Source organism: Nipponia nippon, unplaced genomic scaffold (genome assembly GCF_047370975.1).
Source record: "Nipponia nippon isolate SJK-2023a ecotype South Korea unplaced genomic scaffold, ASM4737097v1 scaffold_16, whole genome shotgun sequence".
In the NCBI taxonomy this organism is placed as follows: Eukaryota; Metazoa; Chordata; class Aves; order Pelecaniformes; family Threskiornithidae; genus Nipponia; species Nipponia nippon.
Genome location: NW_028262332.1, coordinates 9,157,338 through 9,181,998, shown reverse-complemented (window position 1 = coordinate 9,181,998; position 24,661 = coordinate 9,157,338). Strand labels below are relative to the sequence as shown.

General features: G+C 46.8%; 1 protein-coding gene across 3 annotated transcripts in view; it reads right to left on the bottom strand.

Moving 5' to 3' along the window:
- Nucleotides 1-24,661, bottom strand: part of COL5A1 (collagen type V alpha 1 chain) — a 180,884-nt gene that overhangs the window by 83,742 nt on the left and 72,481 nt on the right. For all 3 annotated transcript variants that reach the window (XM_087752785.1, XM_087752786.1, XM_009476995.2), the window contains 3 exons: nucleotides 3,738-3,869; nucleotides 1,834-1,980; nucleotides 1,463-1,711 (listed from right to left, as the gene is read on the bottom strand). In XM_087752785.1, coding sequence (XP_087608911.1) covers nucleotides 1,463-1,711; nucleotides 1,834-1,980; nucleotides 3,738-3,869 — 528 coding nt within the window. The remainder of the gene's footprint in view (nucleotides 1-1,462; nucleotides 1,712-1,833; nucleotides 1,981-3,737; nucleotides 3,870-24,661) is intronic.

Below are 24,661 nucleotides of genomic sequence, written 5' to 3'. Positions count from 1 at the left end.
AGATGCTTTGCTGAGCTTTCACATAGGAGAGCTTCACCATGTGTTTCCCTACCTGAACTTTCCTTCTCTTCTATTTCCTTTTCCTAACAACTAAAGTTGCCCTTGAGCCTCTTATTTCCGCTTCCAATTTTTTTTTAAGGTCATGCTATCCAATCTTTAATTCCTCTCTATTAGAAAGTTCAAGCTTGGCCAAAGATTTCTGGCTCTTTGTCAGGAAACAGAAAAGTTTCCCATCGATGGGTTCCCTCAGGTTGGCGCTCGCTTCCTCGATACGCTGGAACCTTTTCTGTTTCTCTCCGTGTATCATTTTGGGCTGCTCAACCTCCTCCTCCACCACATTTTTTATCCCCGGTTGGCTGGACTCGATCCCCGCCACGCCACCAGCCCTCGGGGCAGCTGGCTCCCCTCCCGCCTCGCTCCAGCTGCTCAGCTCTTTGCTTGGACACTTTCCCCGACACCATTTCATTCAAGCTTCCAGGTCCAACTCCAAATATGTTGGCCAACTTTCACTGTCTCTTTTGCCACCCCTCCAGCACCTCCCAGAAAGCCTTGAATTTTGACAGTCCCATAGCTAAGTAATTCTTTTCCATTTGAGGAGGAACAACAAAAAACTCTGCCACGTCCCATCCTACCTCCCAGAAAACGTTATCCCACTATTGACTCCCCTTGCTGCTCCGGGATAACGAAGAATTTGCCTTGTCTAGCGCAGTTATTTCCTTGCATAGTGAGCTACACAACAATTGATCCCAGTCTCATCTAAGGAAGAGACCAACGTTCCCCTATTTAAGCACCAATATAAAAAGGCAAGAACTAGGCAAGTCTTAAGGATTAAAGAGTCTCAAGTGCAATGTATTTCAGTTGAAGCATATTAAAGCATGGGTAACTAAAAATGTAATCGCTCCAACAGAAACATCAGCTCTGGGATCTGGACTGATCTCATCTTTGAGCAGATCTGTGCACAACACGGAGGGGCTCTCTCTGGGTGAATGCAGTAGTTGGAAAGCAAGGGTTTGTCCCAGTGTTGAAATGTTTGGGGGTTTTTTTTAAATTAAAGATGCTATTCAGTGGGGATGACAAAATGAAAAATATTGATGTTCTCCATCAAATCAATATTTTAAGGATTTATATTAATAGCTTTAAAATAAAATGCTTTTACTTAGATCTTAACACCAACTTTCATTTTTTTTTTTGTCACACAAGCACTTCACACAGGGAAATGCAGATATCAATATGAACAGATTTTTCCAGGGGAGTAATCCTTAACCAAATTCTAAATATCTGTGTTCCACACCCTAAAATATCTGGAGTGAAAATATTTTACAACAAACTTCCTCTTCCAACAGCTGCCCAAACCACTTACAGATTTACCATATGGATGATCACATCTCCTTTGCTCTTAGAGCTATGAAGTACCAGAATTTAGAAAACAAAAAGCAAAAGGAAAAAAATTCATTAAAATTACATCAGTCTCATTGTAGGTGATGACGGTACTCGTGGGGAGTTCAGCTTCCACAGCGTTTTCAGTGAGTCCACCCTGGGGGTCTACTTCTTCGTTGTAGTTGACATCTTCATAGGGGAGAGGCGTGAAGTACTCCTCGTTAGTGGTTTCATAGTTGTACTCATCCACAAGGGGGTCATCCACCACAGCATCCCCTTCCGTCCTCTTGCCGGGGTCCCCTCTATCAGGTGATGGCGTGGGGGCAGGATAGTCCTATTGCAGAAATAAAACGCCACAATCAGAAAAACAAAGAAAATTCTGCATTATCCTCCACCTTCCCCCCTATAAAAGGGCCATTTATCAAACACATCTTTGCCGAGACCCCGTGTCGGTACCTGCTTGGTTTCAGGTCTCTCTCCAGCAGCCACTTCAGGAGTGCTGGGTTTGGTGGTGGGTGCTTCTGGCTTTACAGCTTCATCAACATCTTCGTAGTAGGGGTACTCATAGTAGTAGGTATCACCTTCTCCCTCCCCATCGGTGTACTGCAAAGAGAAGATGAGAAGCAGAAAATAAGCTGGCAGCACCCAAGCACATTCCTGCCAGCTCTTTTAGACATTATTTCGTGTCAACGGGGCCATGCCGTGATGCAGTGAAATCTTTCCCTTCCTCTTGTTCATCATGAAACATTCACTAAGAGCCTGGCTTTGGGCTGCTTTGGCAGTGGCTGTGATTTGAGGGGGTTCACAATCACCTCTTAGTCCTGTGGCAGGTTCTCCCTTAACAGAGAGGATGGACCTACCCTACAGCAATTCAGCCACCCATAACAACACAATAAGAAAAGAAAAACCATTATTTTTTTTTTCTAACCTCAGATTGTTGAGACCTCCCCAAGGTCACACATCTGACATATTCAGAGAGGGGAAGAAAACACTTGAATCGCACAGCCGCTCTGAGAAGCGGGGATGCTATTTTCCCTCATCCAACTGCACTAATAGCATCCGTGTGACTTCCCATCCACCCGCAGCCCGCAGGCAGAAGGGCTTTGAAAACAAGATATTTTCAGTGTTTTCCACAAGGCGTCAGTCATTCTTCAAAATGAAATACAAACAAAACATTTGGTTACAGCCGGGCATGGCACATTTCTTCACCAATCCATCGCTCTCACTGGCAGCAGATGCCGGCGCGTGGAAGAGTTATTCTTACACGGAGCAACACAGCCCTAAGACAAGCCAGCCCTTGTTGAACTGCTGGCTCCGAAAGAAGAGTTTAATTTTCCTACTACCACGTATTTTGACCATACCAAAGTCTATTTTATTTTACTTATTTATTGTTTCTCCAGAAGTGCTGGCGGAGCAGTTACGGCACTTCGCCGGGGCTGGGCAGCCTTGCCTGCGAGCATCGCTCTGCTCCCCAAAGCTCTGCTAGGCTGGGGTTTTTAATTCAGTCCTAAAGCTAAGCTGGAGCAGGCTGACAGGGTTACAGCTTCATGGGGATTCAGCAGGAGCCCGCAGACCTGAGACCAGCTGAAAGCAAGAGAGTGCAGGGACTGGCAAATCAGACCAAGAGAGCAGCCAAGATGCTGAGAAGCTGCTGAGGATGCCAGACACTTTAATTGCTGTGAGCTAAGCCTGAAACCTCTTAAAAAGGTGTAAAATTCAGGTGGTGCTCTTCTGGAAATCAGCCACACCCAGACATTTCTAATTGAGCAGCAGAAAGAAAAAGGTGTCCTGTATCAGTCTTTTCTTTTTTTTAAAGAAAAGATCTGAGGCTAACTCTGTAGAAAAAATACTGAGCACAGCAATTTATACAGATAAGCTAGGAACATTTCTGCCAAAATGAAATTCAAATGTCAAATACAGGGGCAAAAAAAATGTTTCCCCCTCCTTTAACACCTGTTGTTTCAAAGAATACTGAAAAAGAACCACTTAATCTTTTTGCAAGTTCAACAGTAAAATTTGAAATTTAGAAGCAGCTGCCTGTTTTGGACAGGATTTGACCTGCCAGGGAAGGTCAGCATTTCACACTCTGCTCAGGTCATCTCTCCTGTAAGTTTTTGAGCTCCAAGCAAATATTCATTTCAGTCTCTGGAAACAGCAGGAGTACAGAAAGGAAGGGAAACTCCTGCGGGCAAGAGCCAAAACCAGAACCTGGAAATCCTAAAAACAAGCTCTGTCTTGGTCCTTACAGATGAATCGCAGGGAAGCTGAACAGGAGGAAGAAGCCAAGCGAGTTTGCAACCGTGGTACGGAGCTGGATGCTGCTGCCCCAAAAGCATCCCCAAACCCTGCAAGAGACTTACGTATTCATCCTGGTTGGGGTCCTGGGACTGGGGGGAGTCGGGGATGGCGGTGTCGCAGTCGGGGCTGTAGTGTTCGCAGTAATCGTGGGCTGCTCGGGGGTCCGCCACAATCAGGAGCTGCTGGATGTCACCCTGCGGGGAAGGAAGGACAGAGCGTCATGGGGACGGATGGTGCACATGGGGCCACCAGCCTGAGACTGCAGTCAAGGGGATAAACACCACCAAGAAGTGAAAAGCAAACCACTTGGCAGAGCCACCTCCCTGACACGGGCATGTCGCCTGAGACGAGCCAGGCAAAAAACCCTCCGTGGCCAGGGCCAGGTCAAGCAGCTGCTTATCTCAGGCTGCTCCACAAGGTGTGAAGCCACCGCACTTCATGCCCGGTCCCAACTCCACCTTCCCAAAAGATAACTGCATCTGCAGAGAGATCACCCCCACCCCTACAATACAACAGCGCTGACAGCCCCGGGTACAGTAAAAATAAGAGAAGAGGGCTTTACACACCCCAAAGCAGCAGTGTCCTGTGGACAATAAAAAAAACCCCTTTCCTGCCCAGTCCCACGCAGCTCTGCAGGGCTCTAGAATTGCTCTGCCCAGTCCAAAAAGCTGTTTATTAGCCTCAAAACTTCTCTGTTTCTCCGACCCCATCAGCTGATCTCATAAAAGACATTGTCTCCCCAGTTTCTACATCTTGCCTCACCTCGATTTTCCACCCACAACAGTGCGGCAGACATAGAAAGAGATTAGAAATGTATCTGATAATCAGAAAAAGAGAAAAGAGGGAGGGGGTTTGCAGTGGCTTATTGAAAACCAGGTGCAGAGCCAGCTCATCAGGCACCGAGGCTGCTTAACAGAGCACTCGTGCACCAAGCGCAGCATGGCCACAGCCCAAAGGCCAGAGCAGAAATCACTCAAGTTTCCTAAAGAACCACCACACTGCTTAACCATAATGCCAAAGCCCAGCTTATTCAGTAGACAGTTACATAAGACAAGATTTTACTATTTGGATTATTAGAGCTGATACTTTAATTGGGGGGGGGGGGAGGAAATCTTTTTTAATAATAGAAAAACATGGCTAAGGCATCAGGGAAAAAGGAGCATTACAGCAAAAGTGGGAGGATGACTTGGGCAGATAATAGGAACCAGAAGCTCTGAAGGGAGCCTGGCCAGGCCAGCAAACAGCTCCGTGGAAAACCAAAGGATATTTTTGAACTTATGGGCCAAATCTGCCTTCGCGCACGCAAGCCGCACACGGTCCAGCCACGGGTGCCGCTGGGTCCATGGGGAGCTCAGCCCCCCATGAACACATACCAGACTTCTAAAAAAAATTGCTCTTTACATTTTTGGCAGGATTTTTTCCACCAGGAAAAAAGGCTGCAAGGACCACATGGACCTGGCCGCATCCTGCCCAGCTCCGAGGGGCAGGGGCAGCTTATGGCTGCCTGGGGTTTCCATCCTCGATTTCCAGGTTATCACATCCATCTCTGCAGCAGCTCACCGTAACATATGGGCACCTCTCAGATGCTACACAAATTACCCTAAAATTGAGTGTTGGTTTAAGCTTATTAGTCATTGTTTCCTGTGAATAACCTTTACAAAATTAACAGAAACATCTGCAAAGTGGTTTTCAAGTTTCTATTTTAAGAAAAATAGTCTTTCCTTCCCTTTCCCCCTTTTTTTTTTTTATAAATCTGTAGATCAGTTCTGTCATTACTGTTCTGGCTTTTTCTTTTTTAACATAACCATGAACAACGGGGATGCAGTATTGAGAAAACAGAAAATGCCAAAGTTTTTGTCTCTTAGAACTTTCCCATTTTCAGTCAGCTCTGGCCACCACATGACAGCGTGACCTGCATGGGGACTTGGCCGTGGTGTGACCTAGAGGACAGCGCCCAGCCCTGAGCAGATACTTGAAGGAGCTGGGGGCTGTTATGGGGTTACTCACACCATATGTTGTCATCCCTGTCCTCAAAGGCAGTTCAGAGCAACAAAACAGGCTGCCCCTTTGGAGCTCCCTCCAGTGGAGGATGCCCAGCCTGGCCAAGGCAATTTGCTTGAAGTTGGTGTCTTTCCAGTTGCTATTTCTGCACACAGGACCTCAACCACCCCTGCCCCTCATTGACACCCGAGTTAAGCCATTTATGCCCTTCTCTAACTTCAGTGGTCAAAGCCCCCCAGTTTCCATAGGGTTACAGGGAGTGTCTGGCACTGCTGGGATAAGCTGAAATAAAACAGCCACAAAAGGAGACTGGGTGCTTGTCTCCGAGAGGCAAAGAAGGAAGGCTGAAAGCTTTTTCTTCCTGATAAGGTTGGATTTACACCTCAAGGAGAGCTGATAGTCTGCATCCTGTAAGTGAGCAGGACTAAAACTGTGTTTCCTTGAGGAATAGATAAAGCAGAGAAAGGCATGTTGGCTAAACACAGTGCAAAAGGTTAAGCAGAAGAGAATTTGCTAAAGCCAAGTTTGGTTTTAGTCTCAGCTGATGGCAGCTCCTGAGCTATAGATGGGGAGAAATCCTGGCTCAATCCCACCCTGCTTCCCTGCAGCACAACAGGAGCTGAGCATCCTCTGGGTCTGAGGGCTCAAGGCATTGGCCGTACCTGTGAGTACCTGGAGAGACATCCCCTGCAAGTCCCAGGAGCCATAGGCTGAAGACTTGGGGCCATGGCAGAAACCCCAGGCTCACTCAACACACCAAGGACAGCGTTGGCCCAACAGTTGCTGCTGAGTGAGCGGGGGAAGACGAACAAGGGAAGCTTCCTGCTAGTTCTAGGTCAAGAACCTGAGAAAAATCAGCACGTAACTAAACAAATTTGGTATGCAAAGGGTGCCAGGAAAAAGCGTGAGCCACATCAGACAGCTCCTTCAGAGCTCACCACGCTTCGTGAGCATCATTCAACATGCCTACTATTTTCCCATTTCCTTTTCAAACCCAATCAATCACACTGCCCAGCAAAGTTCATCCTTTTCTTGTTGTTCCAGCAGCAGCACGCAAGCATGCAAAATCAGAAGGAAAAGCAACGCACCCAATTTTTGAAGGAATGAGAGCCCCAGGGAGCATCTGAGCTCAAGTACACTGACATGGGTTGAGCAGCTCAGTGGTGGGGGAAGGAGGAGAGCTCACAGGGTTGCTAGACCATTCATCTTTGTTTCGTTAACGGCAAGTGCACAGCACTGGTGGATACCCCGTGTTAACACTTGTAAAAAGCAGACAGGAGTAAAACCTTGTTAGCAAGATTCCCAGTCAACTGACCTCATCCCTCAGTGCAAAACAATAAAATGGGCTAATTTAGCCTGTAATAAAAAGCCCCACTATCTGAACTTCACAAAAGATGCACAAAGCTCTGCTGTCAAGAGCCCCATTTCTTTGATTTAAAAAGCCGACTTTAAATAGAGCAAGCCGTGCTGGGAGGTTCGTGAGCCTTTTGTGTCCTCTCAAGTGTGTTGCCGCTAATAAATTTCACCAAGAGATAGCTGCCCCCAGCCCCGGCATGGGCTGACAAAGGCAGCAGCCAGCTCCGCTCCCTTTCCTTGCTCAAGCGTCTATTTGTTTCACTGTTATGGTTACACAAAACACCCAAGCCTCTCTCCTTCCTATGTCAGCATCTGCTTTTTTCAGCAAGAGCAGCGATAACGAAGATACCATTAATTTCCCTCCACACATGCAACAGCTATGGATTTTCCATGAAGCCTTTCTAAGAGAGAGAAAATTACACTAAGAGTGGTTTAAAGACTTTACCAGCCAAGTCATTTAGGTTTTTAAGACTTATTTTCAGGTAAAGAGGTATCTAAGTCAAGGAGCAAGTCAGTAACACACAGGTATTACTTCGAAGTCACCAGCACAGTGCCCTCCAGCCCCAGCCAGCCATGCAGACAGTGGGTAAAGTCTTCTTTGGGCATGTGAACAAATCAGGCACGTCTGGGCATACAGGGCTCAAGAAAGGGCTCCAGTATCTGGGGTACTTCTTAGCATGCAAAGGCAAGGCACAGGTGTGCTTTCCTGGTTTGACAAAAAATTCGAAGTGGAGGGAAAAAAAAAAGGTTAATTTTTGCCTGAAAATAATGGATATTTCATCCATCAGAAGAGCTAGTTTTTAAAAAGGGGAATAAATCACATTTTGACCTTTATTCCTAGAGCTTCCCGTGTAGAGGAAGAGGCAGAACAGCACATTTATGAAAATGATTGTGAATTGCGAGGCTTTTATTTGCTCCACCAAACAGATGTAAGTGCTAACTATCAGGACCAGGACGAATCTGTCTGACATTTATGGTAAAGCCAGTTATGCCTGATGACTCATTTGCTTTATGGATTAAGTTCCATCAAGCCAGTTTAATTCAACTCCCCAACCAACTCCCAGACAAGACTGGAAAAGCTCTTCTGGAGCATTTTTTAACACTTATTCTATATGTGTGCAAAAATGTCACATCACTTCCAATGACATCAACTTCAGTAACTTGGAGAAATCGCTGTGGTTCAACAAAACAAACAGCTGGCGAGGATGATCGGAGTGACTTCATCTGGCATTGGCAGCCACTCCATAAATACTGGGATTCTTCGAGGCTCTCACTGCAACACACCAATAATTAACTGGACTGTTGTTTTAGTGCATTACCCCAGAAGTCTTGGTGACTCTTAACATCCATAAGAATAAATACTGCTTGATGTGCCGTTTTAAAACTCCTGCATTTAAATTGGATAACCATAGGCCCAGGATGTACAATTATAACACAGAAAAAAAAATCTTAAAAATTATTGGAAGCAATTAGGATGTTGCTGAATTTTATTATGGCAAACTCACTGGTTCCATAAATGCAAACCCAGTTGGGTGGCTTAAGAGTGGCAGAGGTTCAATGCAGCTCTATGATGAAGTGAAAGCTTAAAGGCCCCTGCCACCAGAGAGCTTCCAAAAAAAAAACTAATCCCTGTTTCGGGGACAGCCTGCCTGCCCTCAGATGTTCCGCTTGATAAAACCTGTCATCAGCACTTGCCCATGGACAGAGGCTCTCTGCTAAGGACACAGCAGCTGCCCTGCTCCAGGGCTCTGAGCAGCTCCTTGTCTGCCCAGGTTGGAGTAAGAGCAGTATCAGAGAAGTCAGCGAAGGAGGGAAGCAAGGGGTGACCCAGAGCTCACCATGCCCCCGGCTCTGCCAGCGTAGCAAGACCCCAAGTCAGAGGTATGATAACCGCTCAGAGCATCAGTGCATCCTCTGTTGTTCTGGCATCATCCCAGCCTCCCTTGTTTAAACACAGCTGCTCCAGAAAAGAAACCAAACTGCAGCAATGGGGTCAGACAAAGCCTCGTTACCCACCCCCACCAGCCACTGTACCCATGTCCTGGACCCCTCTCACGGGCCAGCCACAGACAGGAGCAAGCTCACCAGATGGAGCAACTGGTACCTAAAGGGCATCCTTTGGACTTGCAAAAATTTTGCACTACAAAATGGGAAGGCAATAGTTGAAGGTCTGGCTCAAAAAAAAAAAAGCTTGACTCACACGCAGTCATGAGTCAGCTACAAATACTTGGTGGTTTGGATAAATCCAACTCGGATGTTTGCTTCCCCATCCTGCGCAGAGGGGCTGCAGGAACGGACGGGGCAGCTTTGCTGTGAGACCTCTGCTATTTCCCCTCTCGGGCTCCAATTACCACAAGAACGGCTGCCTCTGCTTTTGGCACTCAGATAGGAGCCTCTTCTGAGCCCTCTTTTGAAAAAACAGGTTTAATTAGCAGAAAAGGGATAGAATTTTCACTAGAACCAAATATGGCTTCAAGGAAAAACCTCTCAAGGGCTGATAATAGTTTCTCTTTCCCACTGCATCTCCGTCCTGGAGAGGAAGTACCCTAAGAAACTCCGTTCTCAGGACACGTCAGCCTAGTCCTGCATCCCCACCCCAGAGCTAAGCCATCAGCATTTCTGATACTAAACTCACAGAACACAAACTACAGTAATTATCTGGACAACAGACATGCCTCCACAGCAACAAGAAAATAAGCCCTTTGGCTCAAAGGTGATTAACCTCCCCAGTAATTGTCAACCTTTATATTTTATAATCCCAGGGAAGAACTCAATTTCCTACCACGCAAGGATCCATTAACCCACTGTTAGCCCTGGCCACTGGCTTTGAAGGAGCAGAGCAGGGAAGTGCGGTCCCCTCCTCTATGCCTCCCTGAAGCCTGCTACCCTCCGCTCCGAGCTGTCCTCAACACCCAGCCCTGCTCTGACGGATGGAAACGCAATCGGGCAATGCCACATTGTGCTTCCTCCACCCATAACTGCTGGATCCTCGGGTCAGCCGCTCATGGCTGTTTCTTAGAAAAAAAGCTTTTTGGAGCAAGGGGCTGTATTTCATATATGCTTGCAGACACCACAGCACACCGTAGGTCTGTCGGTATAATATCGCAACACAAATTATGAGTAGTTTAGCAAGGACTCCTTACTGGAAGGGAAGGACAAGCAATTTTTTAAGAGAACAAAAGCCAGATGGCTTTGCTAATTCTAGAAATCTCTCCTGAAGAAGCTGTCGCTCTGCCAATACCCGAATACCAGTCAAGGACTCGAGTCGTTAGCAGAGCAGGAGACACTAATACAAGGTTCATTTCCAGGCAGCTACTCCCCCCTCCCAGCCCCGATAACCACGCAATGTAAATAACGCCCTACCCTAATGTAAACACTCCCCCACTAGCGGCCGCAACCGCCGGCCCAACGCCGAGCACCCTCTGCACAATGGCTAAGTAAAGGCAAAGCCAGAGCTTATGCCAAAGTCATTTTTGTTGGGACAATGCAGAGCTAATTCCCAAAGACAATATACACAGTATGCATCAGCAGTATATATTATTTACACAACAGCACTTTACAGGCAACAGACGGACCCATCCACCATTCCAGCTTCCTATTCGCAATGGGCAAAAGATTTTTTTTTTTTTTTTCCTTTCCAAATGACTGAGTTTGTCAAATCCATTAATGATTGCTAACTTTTCTGCTGCTTTCCCTGGAATCCTCACCAAATCCTGACAGCCCAGAGCCCCTTTGGTCTCTCCAGTCCCATGGAACAGCTCTACAGTCGCCCCTTCCTCAGCCCTCTGCTACCCTAGTCCACTTAACCATCATGTCCCACCCTGAGAGCTTCTCATGTAGGGACTGGCAATGCCCTGAAGAGAAAAGGGACAAGATGAAAAAGCCTAACCAAGCTCAAACGGACAGTTAATGATGGGGCAAGAGCCCAAGCCGAGCTCCAGACTCGCCACCCGGACCATACGGTCCCATCCTCCCTGTACCAGCTCCCCATCCCTTCACTGCCAGCACTGATTCATCCCCAGGCACTTCGCCTAATTGCAACCTCCAGCCTTTCAGAAGAGAGGTCTAATCACCAGTTTAAAGATCCCAAAAAGCTCTGGGGCTGCTTTATGCTTTGAGGCAATTGTACTTCACCTTATTCAACCTTGACCCCAACTGACTGAGGGGGGCCGCAGTGCTCAGATAAAGCATTACGTGCACATCGCAGTTTGTTACCCTGTGGCTCCCATCATAAGCCATAAATGAGCATTGCTTCCAGTGGGCGACACGCCTTTCCTAGCTAAAAGCCGATGCCTAGACCTTGGAGAACAGTTTTTGTTCAAAAATTTACCAAATGGGTGGAAAAAGCCAGATAAGGCAAATTAGCAACCTGTCATTTAATTAAGATCCAGGAACTTAGGGGACACAGAGCGGAGAGAAAAACAATCCTTAAGAAAGAGGCAGCTTGGAAAACAGGTGGCATTGGCAGAGGCACAGAAAGCATCAAATCTACAAAGTATTTACAAGCAAGGCTATCTAGCAATGCGTTTCTCCAGGGTTTTTGTTTCAGAGCTGGAAAAGCCACTGCAGGACAGCGCAGCATCCCTCGGCAGGTCCACCCTGCGCAGCCCTCCTCCAGCCGTGGCACTGATGGGGCAGGACCTGCAGAGCCAGGCTGCACAACAGGCATGGCTGCTGGTAGCAAGAGGGATTTTCTCCAGCAAATGGGAAAATTTAAGCTAGGAAAAAAACAGAAAAAAAAAATCTGAAGATAGACATGGCCAATACAGCAGAAGCTGGACTGTGGTTTGAATCTCCTGTCCTTACAATGCCGGCCGAGAGGCTCCCGCAGGAGCATCCCAGGTCAGGCAGTGCAGAGCAGGAGGCAGCGTCCGTCCCACGCACGTACCAGGGGACGCGTCCAGCTTTCCCTTGACTCATGTCTGGTGCTGCAAACCACCAGACATCGGCTGCGTGCTCCACAGACTGCACTACAAAGCGGACAAGTACTTGTAATAACTGTTACAGCTAATTGCACAAGGGAGCAAGACCCACCCAGAGGAGAAATGACTCCTCGGCTTCTGTTTATCCTCACGCCTTACAGCTCCGTGCAGACAGCCTTACATCAGCCACTGCAAACGGTGGCATCGCCGTCACACACCACAGGACTTTGGAACAGAATATTTGCAAGCTTTGATTTTTCCCTTCCACTTCAAGCTCCCTGCTCCCCTGCTAACCCAGGTCCCTCTTAAAACTGCTGCCATCCACAGGGCCAGCGCTCCGCTGTTGATGTGTCTGCATTCCTCCTCTTTTGAGCAAGCACAAACATGGCAACTCTTGATGGGACGGGAAGGTATGCCCAGGGCAAAGCAGCAGCCAAGCAGTAAGGACTGCAGGAAAGGAAAAGGCAGCCAAGATGCCTTAAAAAATAAAGCAAATACAAAGACCTGCTAAAAACACCCAAAGAGACATATCCTTAAATCAACAACTGTCATGCTCAGACACTCAGCTCTGCTGGCCATTTTTAAATATATTTATGTCTGTTAAACAAACCACAATCTATCTACTAGGATTTTTGGGTGTGAAACAACCAGTTATGGACACGGAAAGTGGGATGCGACTGAAAGGCTTCGCCTACTCTGTGGCCCCAGCCTGGACGGACGGACAGGGAGAGGGGCTGCGTAGACTGGTGTGACAAAAGGCTGCTTTATATTCACTCCTTCTCTACAGCCTGGCCAAGCACTGTGGTAACACAGGCAAAAATAATATGAGAGGTTTCTGCAGCTATTTTGCAAAGAGGGGAAAAAATAATAGCACACAGTTCAGGTTTTTAAAGGCAAAGAAAAAAAAGAAGAAACCCCTGACAGTCCCACCTCTCTCCACCCCAATAAAGAGAGGACATGACTCTCAAATTTCATTTTCCTATTGTAAAGTCACTCTTTTTATTTGCAAAATGAGCATTTTTAAACTTTTTTTTAAATTGTGAGTTCGAGGCAGATGGTCTGGACCCCCCCAGCAGATTAGAAACATATGCTAAGAACAAGGAATCTAAACCACACATTTTTATTAAACTGCATGACTTCTAGTTCAAATTTCATCACATCGAAGTAAATATTTTCTCTCTAAAGTAGCAGCTGCATGTTAGGTTACCCATAATAGATGTTTCATATATTACACATATGCATACATGCATGCAGGTGCCCATACATGCGTGTCCCATGCTTGCTGATAAACTTTATAGATGTCAATGTGAGACTACATGGCTGAAGCTGATTTTACAATTTTTTCTTCTAAAAACAACCTGCCTGTACACACACATAGACAACTTTAAAAAGTTAAAGCTGCAAGGGTTCCAAAATTTTAAATACCAGATTTAAGGTTCCATACCCTAAATCTATCTCAGATAGATTTACAGACATATTAGCATACAGTCTTTAATTATTACCCAGGAACATGATACTTTTCCAGAGTATTTCCACCTCACGTGGCGCACGAGTGACAAGGACGCTTCCCTCCACAGTCCCTTTGCATGCCATTTGCACACTTCTCTGAGCTCCACTTTGCAGCCACAGTGCTTACATACAGGTTTTGCACATCCATACTGCATATCTAAGCATCTGTGTTTTTAAGTGTGACATCTATAGATGCAGATGTTAAGCACTGCTAACTTAAACAAGCTCCTCCACTGATAGAGGAGGAAAGCATCCAGATTTGGGTACTTTTGAAAGACTCCGACTTCCAAATGACTTAGTTTCCACTTCTGGCACGGGGCACGCACCCTGCTAAAGCCTGACATATCCCTAGCAGCTTTCCTCAAGCCAGGGCTTAATCCTTAACCCCAGCCTCTTCCTGCAAAAGGCTGGGGGGACACAAACACAGCTATCACTGGCTGTTTACAGAGCACCTGGGCATCGCCTCCAGAGGAGAGCACGTTTCCCACTGGAGCACCGACCACATGCCACGTCCACAGGGATGGACACTGACCTGGCCAGCACAGCCTCAGGAGCCCATGCCAGAGGCACTGATCTTACCATGAAGGAACCTGCAGTCAAGGGCAGGCTCCCCTTCTACCCAGCCCTTTGGAGGACACACCAGTGCTCTCCACCAGCCTTGAATCCCTCCTCTGAAGGGCTGACCTGCACCAGCTTGAAGCCAGCCGAGCACATGCCATTTACCCTATCTCACCAGTCACCCAAGCCAAGCCCTAAATCTTTGGGATTTCCATCACCTGCAGCAGATGCAAAGCCAAGCCACAAGACTTGCTCATGGTACCCACCAGTGCTCTGATTTCATCCCCAGCAGTGCAAGAAGCCCACACCCTCGGCTGCTGAACACCAGCTCCAGGGGCACCTTAGGACTGGAGGATGAAGAACTGCATCCATCTACAACAGGCAGCCTACTGTGGCTCTCCTGGGCAGCCAGGGACCATCCTCAGCTGAGACTTCTCTTGAGAAACCATTTACAGATCTCCTGCAGTACCACCTTCCCCAAAACCAGAAAATGGGACAGGAGCTGGAGTCCCTTGGCTCGCTGGGACTGAGTCGCCAAAGGCCCCAAAGGTTCTCATAACTGTGGAATAGAAACCTTACAATGTGAATTATCTAGACCATCCTACTAACCAGGCTTGACTGGAAGAAATAACTCCTTTGCTGGCTTATTTTTGAGTTGCTGGCTGGGCAAAGGTGTTCCTTCTATTTCAGGGGAAGAGTGGAAAAAAAAAGGTAGAAAACCTGACTGCAGAGCACCCTTCCAAAGTGATTCAGTTTTCTTTGGCTGCTCCGAAACTCCCATGAACACGGTAAATAGTCTGACTCTCTTTTCCCCTCTCCAGTTTTAACTGAAAAATAGAAAACTCAATTCTGAGAAGAGCTGGAATGAGAGAAAAGCAGGTTTAGACTCTGCATGCAGGGCCAGCTTGGCAGAAGGACTTGGCACATTTGCACCATCTCCTAGGGAATGCGAGATGTTAAGGTCAGACCTGGTGGAGGTCCTTAGCAGACCTGATCTGTGCATGCTCCTTGTGTGGGATCTTAGATGTTGCCTCCATTCAGCTAGGCCGAACCAGTTCTTGCGTTTTTGCCAGTGCAAGGAGCTAGAGCAGAACTGTGTCTCTCCCTGCAAGGATCCTACCTAGAAGAAACATTTGGAGTAGAGCTGTTACATGCATAGCAGGCATGCTAGAGGGAAACACCTTCACCAAAGAAACAACCCAGCCTTCTGGCCACCTCTGTAATTACAACTGCTAGCAACTAAATATTCATCTCTTGCATATACCAGAAACCACACTGAGTTATTCAATTTGAAGGTTTAAACTAACACATGAGGAAGCATTCTCCTCTAATGAATTCATTAGGACAGTAATGCATTTTTTTTGGCTGGTTTCCCCAGAAAGCAAGCCATGTGTGATCTCCTTGTGCAGCCACAGGTGTGTCCATCTATCTCAATAACTCTTGAACCTGATAGCTGATTTCAATCACTTTTGACAGAGGAAAAAGGCTCAAGATAATTAAACCCCTATAAATGTCATGAAAACAGACAGCTAGGTAAGAGAAAGGCATCGTATAAGTTCATTGTCTGAGGGGAGGCTTTACAGCGAGTTCACATCTGATCAGATATAGGCATACACAACACGAACACATCTCTCTAATGTTCCTACCACAAGAGAAATTGAAGCAGCCACGAGACACAAATTAGAAGGAATCTAGACCTGACTAATCTCAAGGTATCTCTGACATTCCCAATTCCACAGCAACTGGAAAAAGATGAGCTGAAGCACCGCAAAATAAGCAGTTGTTCTTGCATTTCTGCCTATACATAGAAAACACCCTCTTCTCCTCAATTTTCCAGACCCAAAAAGAATGGAGGAGAAAACCAAGCATCTCCAGGTCTCAGCTTGCCAGCAACTCTGGCAGCTCTCAGAGGAACATCACGGGACACGGCCGAGCCCAAGGGTTTGCTGCTACCTGTCATCAGATGCCAGCCACGTTCAGGCTGGCATTGCCACCCAGGCAACCTCGGATGAGCCTTTGCATTGACACAACAGACTTGTAATCGTTCCTGGCTCTCCAGCAAACACACTAGGATCAAACCCTTAGAGTTTTTTTTTTTTTTTCCCCCTACATGACCACACAAGCAGCTTGTCACCCTGTGATTTCTGCCTTCAAACTCTTCATTTGGTAACTTAAAATCGGCATTTATGTCATACTCCACACAAATTACAGCGTTGATCCCTAAAAACAGAAGCCCCACAATCACCATGTGCTCTGTTGTCACTGTCCTTACATCTAGCCCAAATACAACCTTTACAGCACGGTCACTACACGGCTGTTGGGTTTTTTTCCCCCTCCAGATTACAAATGCTTAGCCAGGAATAGTGTAAATCTATAGGATAGCTTTGAAAGGAACACTTTAAAAACTGCTCAAAAATTGTACCGCCGAGTTCACAGGTATTCTTTAATAGATGCACCCACCATCTGTTTACAATATTAATACTACCAAGACCAGCTTCATAGCAACAGATTATTCAAAAAACCAAAAGTTATCTATCAGGTGTCTACCCAGAATTTAAACAGGGTTTTCTTTTTCCCTTTTCTTTAAGTTATTGGCTATTCCAAAGTGTTGGCAAAATAATGAGCGTGAATAACTCCGCACCAGAAGTTTTTCAAGCAGTTCCTTCCGATTGTTTTCCAATGGGAGCTGATTTGGCTCAGGTCTATTCACACGGTGTGGTTTTGTTCCCTAATTGAAGCATCAAGTCAGATTATGCTTCTGAACCCTTACAAGCAGCAAATTAGACTATTAAAAAAAAATTGTTAATACTTGCTTAAAAAAGTTTGCTTCCATGGATATGCTTAAGCAGGGCAACTCAGGAGGCACCTGGCAATAGGCTTTTGCAACTGTAGCCTTCTCTTGACAGTCAAGGAAAGAAATTTTCATGTAAAGATAAAACAACAGGACAGCGTGACAAGGTAGCACTCTCCCTGACAGCCATCGCAAGTACCCAGTGTCACAGCAGGGCTCAGACCCCACCCCCCAGCGATGCTGACTGCTGGGACAATCTGGGAAGGTACCAGAACCAGACAAAGTCTGGCTTCACATCAGCAGTTGCAGTGGGCAGGGGAAAAAAAAAAAGGCAACAAAAAAGGGAAGATTTTCCCCTCCTCTGCATGCACACCCTGCCAGTTGCTCCTGCGGTGCAGGGGAGGAGCAGGCAGCAGCTTGCACCCACACCACAGCCCTCCGTCAGGGTGCTGATTGCTTCGGTGGTGCCCCGAGACCAGGGTGAGGGGACCAGCGCAGGTCAGCACTGCTGGGACAACAGCCCCACAGGCAGCATCCCACAAAACTCACATTCAGGCCTGCTGGAAAGCTACATTAACTGATAGCCTGCACACTGTGGGATGCATTTACATAAAGGGAGGATACTGTCAGCCTGACCTTCCACTGTCCAGCATGGAAATTAAAAAAAAAAAAAAAGCATGAAAGCCCAGCCCAGGCCTCTGAGAAATGAATAGGACAAAATGAATGGATGTCATTGTCTATCATGATCTGCCAGCCCTTTAACTAGCAGTTAATAAAGCTGAGAGGGAGAGAAGATGAAACAATGAGCAATTTTAAAATAACAACCTCATTTTGCATCCAGTGTATTCCAAATAACACTGCCTTTCTGAAGCATATGCTCAATATCCCGCGCTCCATAGAACAGGCTCAAAAAAGTTATTTTCTCCATTTTCCTCATCGCATTCATTAGGAATCCCTGGAAGGAACCCAAGTCCCCATTTCCCCTTGTCCTCCACTGCTCTTTGAGCACCAGGTAGCACAGGGCAGCCCAGCTCTGCCCCACCAGTGCCACCACTCTCCAGGTCCCAGTTGTCACCACCCAAAGGTCATCCCCATTGCAGCAGGGCCTGACGCGCGTGGCCGGAGCAGCCCCACGGCCTGGCCGGTATCCCCACCCGCAGTCCGAGGGGCAGCTCCGGGCAGTGCCCTTTTATCCAGGCTACGTTTATCATACGAAATGAGGAAATTGCAGCATTTTCCTTGGAGAGGAGACGCGGCCTGGAGGGGAGCATACAGTCTCTGAAAACTCCACGTAAACTCAAATTAGAGCCTGCAAGGCTGCCAAAGGCTGCCCAGCCTTCCCATTTCTTCTTGTGGTCGTGCAGACCTGACCACATACTCAAGTTCCCTGTTTTCTTTACCATTTCATTTAGTGCTGCATTTCCCTCATCCAACTTCATCTCCTGATGTCACCGCCTTACCAAGGGCTGATCGCACTGTTCCAAGTTTCCTCTCTCCATCCAAATCAAATAATCCACTAATAACCGAGCTAAAGGGCTGGCTTTTTCCTATAGAAGTTATTTTTCAATGACATATGTGTGAACCATAAGGGATAGTTTAAAAACATATTCTCCCTCATTACAAGCTGCAGCACAGCACATCGCGGCATTGCTCTTTTGTGTCTTCCCCCTCCACGCCGAACGATACCATTTCCTGGCTCCGGTTTCACATTGATTTATTTCCCTTTCATCTATGGAAAATTAGGAACGAGATCAGCTTCTGCTGGCTGCGCCGCCCACACGAAGCTGGATACGCCAGTGTATTGTAAGGGAGACTCTCTCACAGTGGAAAATATGTAGTAAAGTGAAGCTCTTGGCTTAAGTTACACATTTGAAAACTCACTGTTGGAGCTGCACTGAGCCAAAGTGGAGGCAGTTGCTCAGTTTTTACTCAGCCCTGTGTAAACAGGGTCGCGGTGTCTGCCTAGGAGGTATTGGTCCCGATGACCCAGAAAGCTTTAGGCTTCGTTCCCACCCCTGGCTACGATGGAGATGGGGGACACAAAGGGAAAGAGAAGGTCTAGGGAAGGTGGTGAACAGTCTCAAGAGAGACTTGAGGGGCAGCCAGTCTCGGTACAGAAAAGGAGGTGGTGGCAGGAAAAGAAATCCAACCCAAGGTCTCCATTAAACATCTAGCCATGACCCTCCACAATGGTCAAACACAGCAGACGGCATTTCGGAGCTCCATCAGACAATTCACACTGCTGCTACAAGGGCAGGAGGAGCAACCAGGGGCAGCCCCATGCTGCTGCTCTGTGGATTTCCCATCCTCTCCCCTCCTCACTCCCTAAACACTTCCCAAACTCCACTACAAAACCCCAGGCAAGCCCTCAGACAGCTCCAAAGCCCATGGCTCATTTTGGAAAGCCTCAGCCTCCCCAATCTGGGCTCATTTCCACCACCAAAGGGTGGTTCTTTGCTTCTAGCAGCACATCAGGGCTTTCTGCGCCCATCCCACAACAGCTGGAGCTCTGCTGAGTACTAAGGTACCTAAAAGCTGCACAACCCATGCTTTTACTGCTTTTTTTTTTCCTCATAGCTGAATTAATCTGGAAGCTGAGCTGCCATTTTCTCAGCCCCACAGATGAGCTTTCCATCCCCTGACTGCCACAAGCCCAAGATCCACCCTGAGGTTTTATCCTCAGCCCTCCACACCGAGGTGGCTCGGGATCAAGGGGTTTGTATACACAGAGGCTTTTAATCAGGACTTGGAATGTTTTCTGCCCCAGGAGGTAAATACAGAATCCAGGTTTTATGGATTAAAGGGAATAGGGGAAAAATAGACCTGGCTGCTAAAGTTATCTCAGGATATAAGTGGGATTACATGCTTAGGCATGGGGATATTTGCTGACACACTCAGAATTTAACTTAACACCAAATTTTGGTTGGGAAAGAATTTTCCTGCATTTGGCCAGCGACAATCACCAAACCATGGAGCACTGAGCAGGACACATCTGCTGGGACCACCCGAGAAGGGAACTTTCATGCAGGTTCCTATTGCTATTTCCCACCATTGCCTCAAATTTGGCCAGTGCTGCTCAGGAAAGAGCTAAAAATGGATAGCTGAGCTAGTGTGCACACATAGGCATAACGCCTCTTGTCCATACACCCTTCTCCCTCTCTCTCCAGGAAACTGGACTGTCTACTTTGTCCATGTTCACACACCTCTCACCTCCGTGCTCCAAAATATTTCTGCAGTTATGTTTTAACACTGCTAATTCTCCATGAAAGATGATTTGGTTATTTATTCCTGCAAGAGAACCTCTGTGCAGCATCTCCCTTCTCAAACTCAGCATTCAGAAAGCCTTGCGTTTAAACACAAAATCCTGCGTAGCTCCCGTAACAAAGCTAGTTGGGCACTACCCAAGCTTTTCATCCCAAAAAAGAGCTGGGTTTGTACACCCGATGGCCTGAAGAGCAGATGTGAAGCTCAGCCCAGAAATGTGGTTATCTGAACAAAACCCATTAAGGAACAGGAACGGACGCAGCGTGACCAGCGCAGCCAGCGCTAGCTGAGCATCACGGCTCAGATTTCAGTATTCTGAGCAACAAACTGGAAGAGGGTAAACATAATTTGCAGATAAATTTACTTATGCAAGGCATCAAAGCCTCAGGAAAACCTTGCTATGTTTGCAGACATTCCAGAGCAGAGAACAGTGCACAAAAGTAATATTCGCCACAAATTCTCTCATCTCCCCACACATTTCGCTTCAGTGGCCAAAGCACTGTTTGTTCAAGCAGACTTGACCTCCTGAACCACAGCCAGTATGTGGCTACGTGTGCAGAACAATGAGCCCACGGTTAGAGACTTTTTTCCGTGTTCTTGGAGGGAATAGAAAACACATACACACAAATACACAAATCCCATCCAATATTCTGCACAACTCATTAGGAATACCCTCTTCCAGCTCCCATCCCCAGGGTGACGTATTTATTGTGAACATATACATTCGATCCTGCTCAGCTCTGTCAAAGTAAGTAGTACACCTGCACACTGGGGATGTCTGGAGTGGGCTAGGATTTTCCTTTGGGCTTTGGCAAGCAGCCCAGACTGCCTAAAAAAAATAAAAAAGGCCTCACCATGTATAAGGAACATGTGTTTCATTTGTTCATAGCTAAATGACAAGGGAATGGGTTGAACACAAAGTCAACTAAGAGGCTTCTAGTTAGGATGGTCTTTTCTATGCTGGGTTTACTCTGTCCTCGCTTCAATGAGAGGCCATGTGCATAAAACCCTAGCTTAGAGAAATGAAGACTTTCAAGTAGTGTCCTGCAAAGGCAGAACAATAGCAATAAAGCCCTAAATTTCAAAGAAAGAGCCTGAGCCCTGCCAGGTCAACAAGGACACAAGCCCACCTCCCTGCCTGACTAGCCTGTTGCAGAGCTCAATGCTCACCATCCTCTTCCTCAACACAGTGGCTGTCCCACAAGTTTGGCTCAGACAAGTCTGTACTCCCTATAACAGTTTGCTGCAACAATGCAACTCAATCAAGATTTTTGTACATAGAAGACAGAGGATGTTTTCCTGTCCACAGGCTTCTGCTCCAGAAATTCATTTTTAGACAAATAAGAGTAATTGGTGTGGCACCTTCTGCACAGAACAAGGTTCCCACATTAGCAGGCAAGGGGAAACATGCACTGATTTGGGCTAGTGGCACACTATCACTCTCTGCTCTCAATAATCACTTTTACATATTGCATAGTGATGCTGCCAACAAAGTTCAGCTGGAAACTTCTCCCCAATAGCATGAGTATTTGGCTTTTCCCCAATGCTCAAGCTGAAGAAAATCATCTTTCCCAAACACATCCATTTGCTCTCCTCTTCAGTGCCTTTTAACACACTCCGGGTCCCTTTGCAGTGCCTTTTCTGCTCCTGAAGCCCTGTCCTGCTGCCTGCCCCCAGCAGACATTCATGTCCACAATGCCACTGTAAACCTTGGCATGATGTCACCGGAGAGGAGCAGGTTTCCAGCATTACATCACCCTGTCTGGGCTCAGCAATCAGCCTTCTGCATCTCAGAGTTTCCATGGAAGAAATCAAGCCCCCTCCTCCTCCCTCTTGCTATCCAAGGGGGGAAGCAAACTACAAACGAAGCCGTCAGCTGAAAGAGTAATGACACTACACCTAACAGCATCCATCACATATAACAAGCCTGCCTGGGTTGCTGCCTGCCAGCATTTAAATACAAAACTCTGCCAGGTGAATGTCAGGAACAACCACACAGAATTCTGCTCCCCAAACCTCACAATCCCTGTAGTGGATTAAATTGTTGTGAAGGATGAGCTTTGCCTTCCAGAGACCAGTTTTCCTCATTAGCAGTTTCAGCTGGTCACCCCACTCTGCAGGAGGTACCCCAGGCCAGAGAAAGTTGGGCAACAGCCTGCCTTACCCTCTCCATGTCACAGCCCAAGATGACAGCAGTGATGGAGAGCGCTGCGTGGTATTGCTTAGCATCCCTCCCACTGACAGTTCTCCCCACTTCCCACTCAGCATCCTTGCCCATACCCTCCAAAATGGCAAGAGCTCATCCAAACCAACTAGCCTGCAGGAGTCCCTAGTAAAGCAACCATCAGGCTCCAAAAACTGCCTATTTGAACCATAATAATAAACAACTTGTTTATTTCCCACTTCAGTAGCCTCTGGAGTCATGGCACATCGCTATTATTGTGACCACTGTTCAGGAGCTGACAGGGAAGCCAGCGGTTCCTCAGACCGGGGTGAGGTCCCATGTCCTTCACCAGCCACTTACAGAAGGTGTCAGCCCTGGATTTTCATGAGTGCTAAGTGCCCCATATCCTAGCATTCACCATGCTTTGCTAACAAGGTCACGAGGAGGGTCCCCTCAACAAGCAATTGCTCAAGGTTGGGTGCCTTTTCCTATTTACAGACACCACCATCCCATTGCTGCACTCAGGCTCGTGACCAGGGCTCCCTGCAAGCTACATCTTACCACCAGGTTCCTCAGTGCCATCCGACACCGCCAGTGCTCAAAATATTCAGCCTATACCTAAGAGAATTCTATATTAAACAGGCTAAGTTGCACACTTGCCCACAGGTACTGTACAAATGGGATTGCACAGTGAAGCATCGATTAAAAAGCCCTTTACTCAGGATGACACCAAAAGGACTAAATCCCCTTTCTAGACTAACAGTACACACCAGCACCAAGGCCAGGCAGCCAAGCCTGTTACACACTGCCAGGCTTCCTGGGATTCTGCTTTCTCCCTGTCTCCTTCCATGCAGAGTCCTCCTTTTATCTCCTCTGCAGACACAGGGAATATAAAGTGCTTTGAATAACTGCAGCTCCCCCTCATCGCTACCTCCAGTAAGATCAGTATGGCTTAAGGGCCATCGCTCTACCTTATTTTTAAATTACAGCACATGCCGTATCTTCCTGAGTGCAAGGATCCACAGGAGGGTTATTCATGTTAACTAATGGAGGCATCCAAAATTGAAATCCAGACTCCCAGCAGTCAGACCCCCATTTGACACAACTTGTCACTAAAAGTTAGAAGCAGCCCCCACCCAGCAAGAGACACCCATTGCCTTGAAGGTGACACTCGACAGCACCCAGCTGGAGGCAAAACCCATGCTGGTCCTCCTGTAAGACCAGGGCTTGACTCTGGACAAACTGCAAGCAGCAATAAGACCACGCAGCTAACTAGGCTGATGCTTGACTTGGCCTTATTAAAAGATAAACGATGCACTGCATAACTGTTACGCATCAATAAAAGCACTTTTACATTCTCTTTGAATAATAAAGCATGTCTCCCCATGCATTGTATACTACCAGAGGCCTGAAGGCATTCTATACCAACAAACTGCGGTAATTATCTACACGTGCCAATATACAGGGGTTTTTTTTTATAGTTTAAGAAACAATTTACCACTGACCAAAAAAAAAACCCCAAAGTCAAAAAAGTTAGAAACATTAAATGTGTATTTTGTAATCATGACTAATAAGGCTACATCATTACAGGCAACCCTGACCCAGTCACCAAGCTTGACTGCAGTCCAGATGGCTAAACTGCAAATTACCCAGCAAATCTAAATGAAAAACAAGAGTTTGAGCAAAGCGTATGCAAACAATTAATCTGCTGTTTCCATCCAAGTCCTCACTTTCCATGCTGGCACCTGACAGATAGAGGTCAGATGAAATGGTGTCAGTTTAGGATTCAAATGAAACCAACCTGAAGCACAGATTAACTTTTACACGCTGTTTTGCAATTTTATTCTGGATCCGGTCCTGCCCCTCCCTCGGTACAGACACACTGGTAAAACCAGATGACATCCCTGGGCACCTGTGTAAGACGATGCAGTGTGCGAGACCTTGCCAACTGGAGCCAAATATCACATTTGAGGTTTGATTAGACTGACTGCATTGCTTGGAGACTGGCGCAAAAATCTCACTGTTAATTGCAAACCCATCCAGAAGCATAATCTTCAATAATTGTAGACATTTTCTAGGCAGCATAGCTCTTCTGGAAGAGCCTAGTTCTGTGATTTAATCCATATGTCTTAAGTGCACCATTTCACTAAAGAGGATCCCTTTGAAAAAACAAAAGCAGAAGAAATGACGAGAAAACCAGCAACTAAATGGAGAATTATTAGGAGACTGGGGAAAGCTACAGACATCTTTAATAAAGAACCCTAATGCTGGCTCAGAATGTTTTATTTTCCATCATCTCACACCATGGTATATGCTGGTGGTGTAAAACATCGACTCTTTGCACTCCCTGAAAGGCTCTACAGCAAAAGAGGTGAAATCAGATTTGGCAGGGCCAGGAAAGCAGGCAGCCAGAACTGTAAA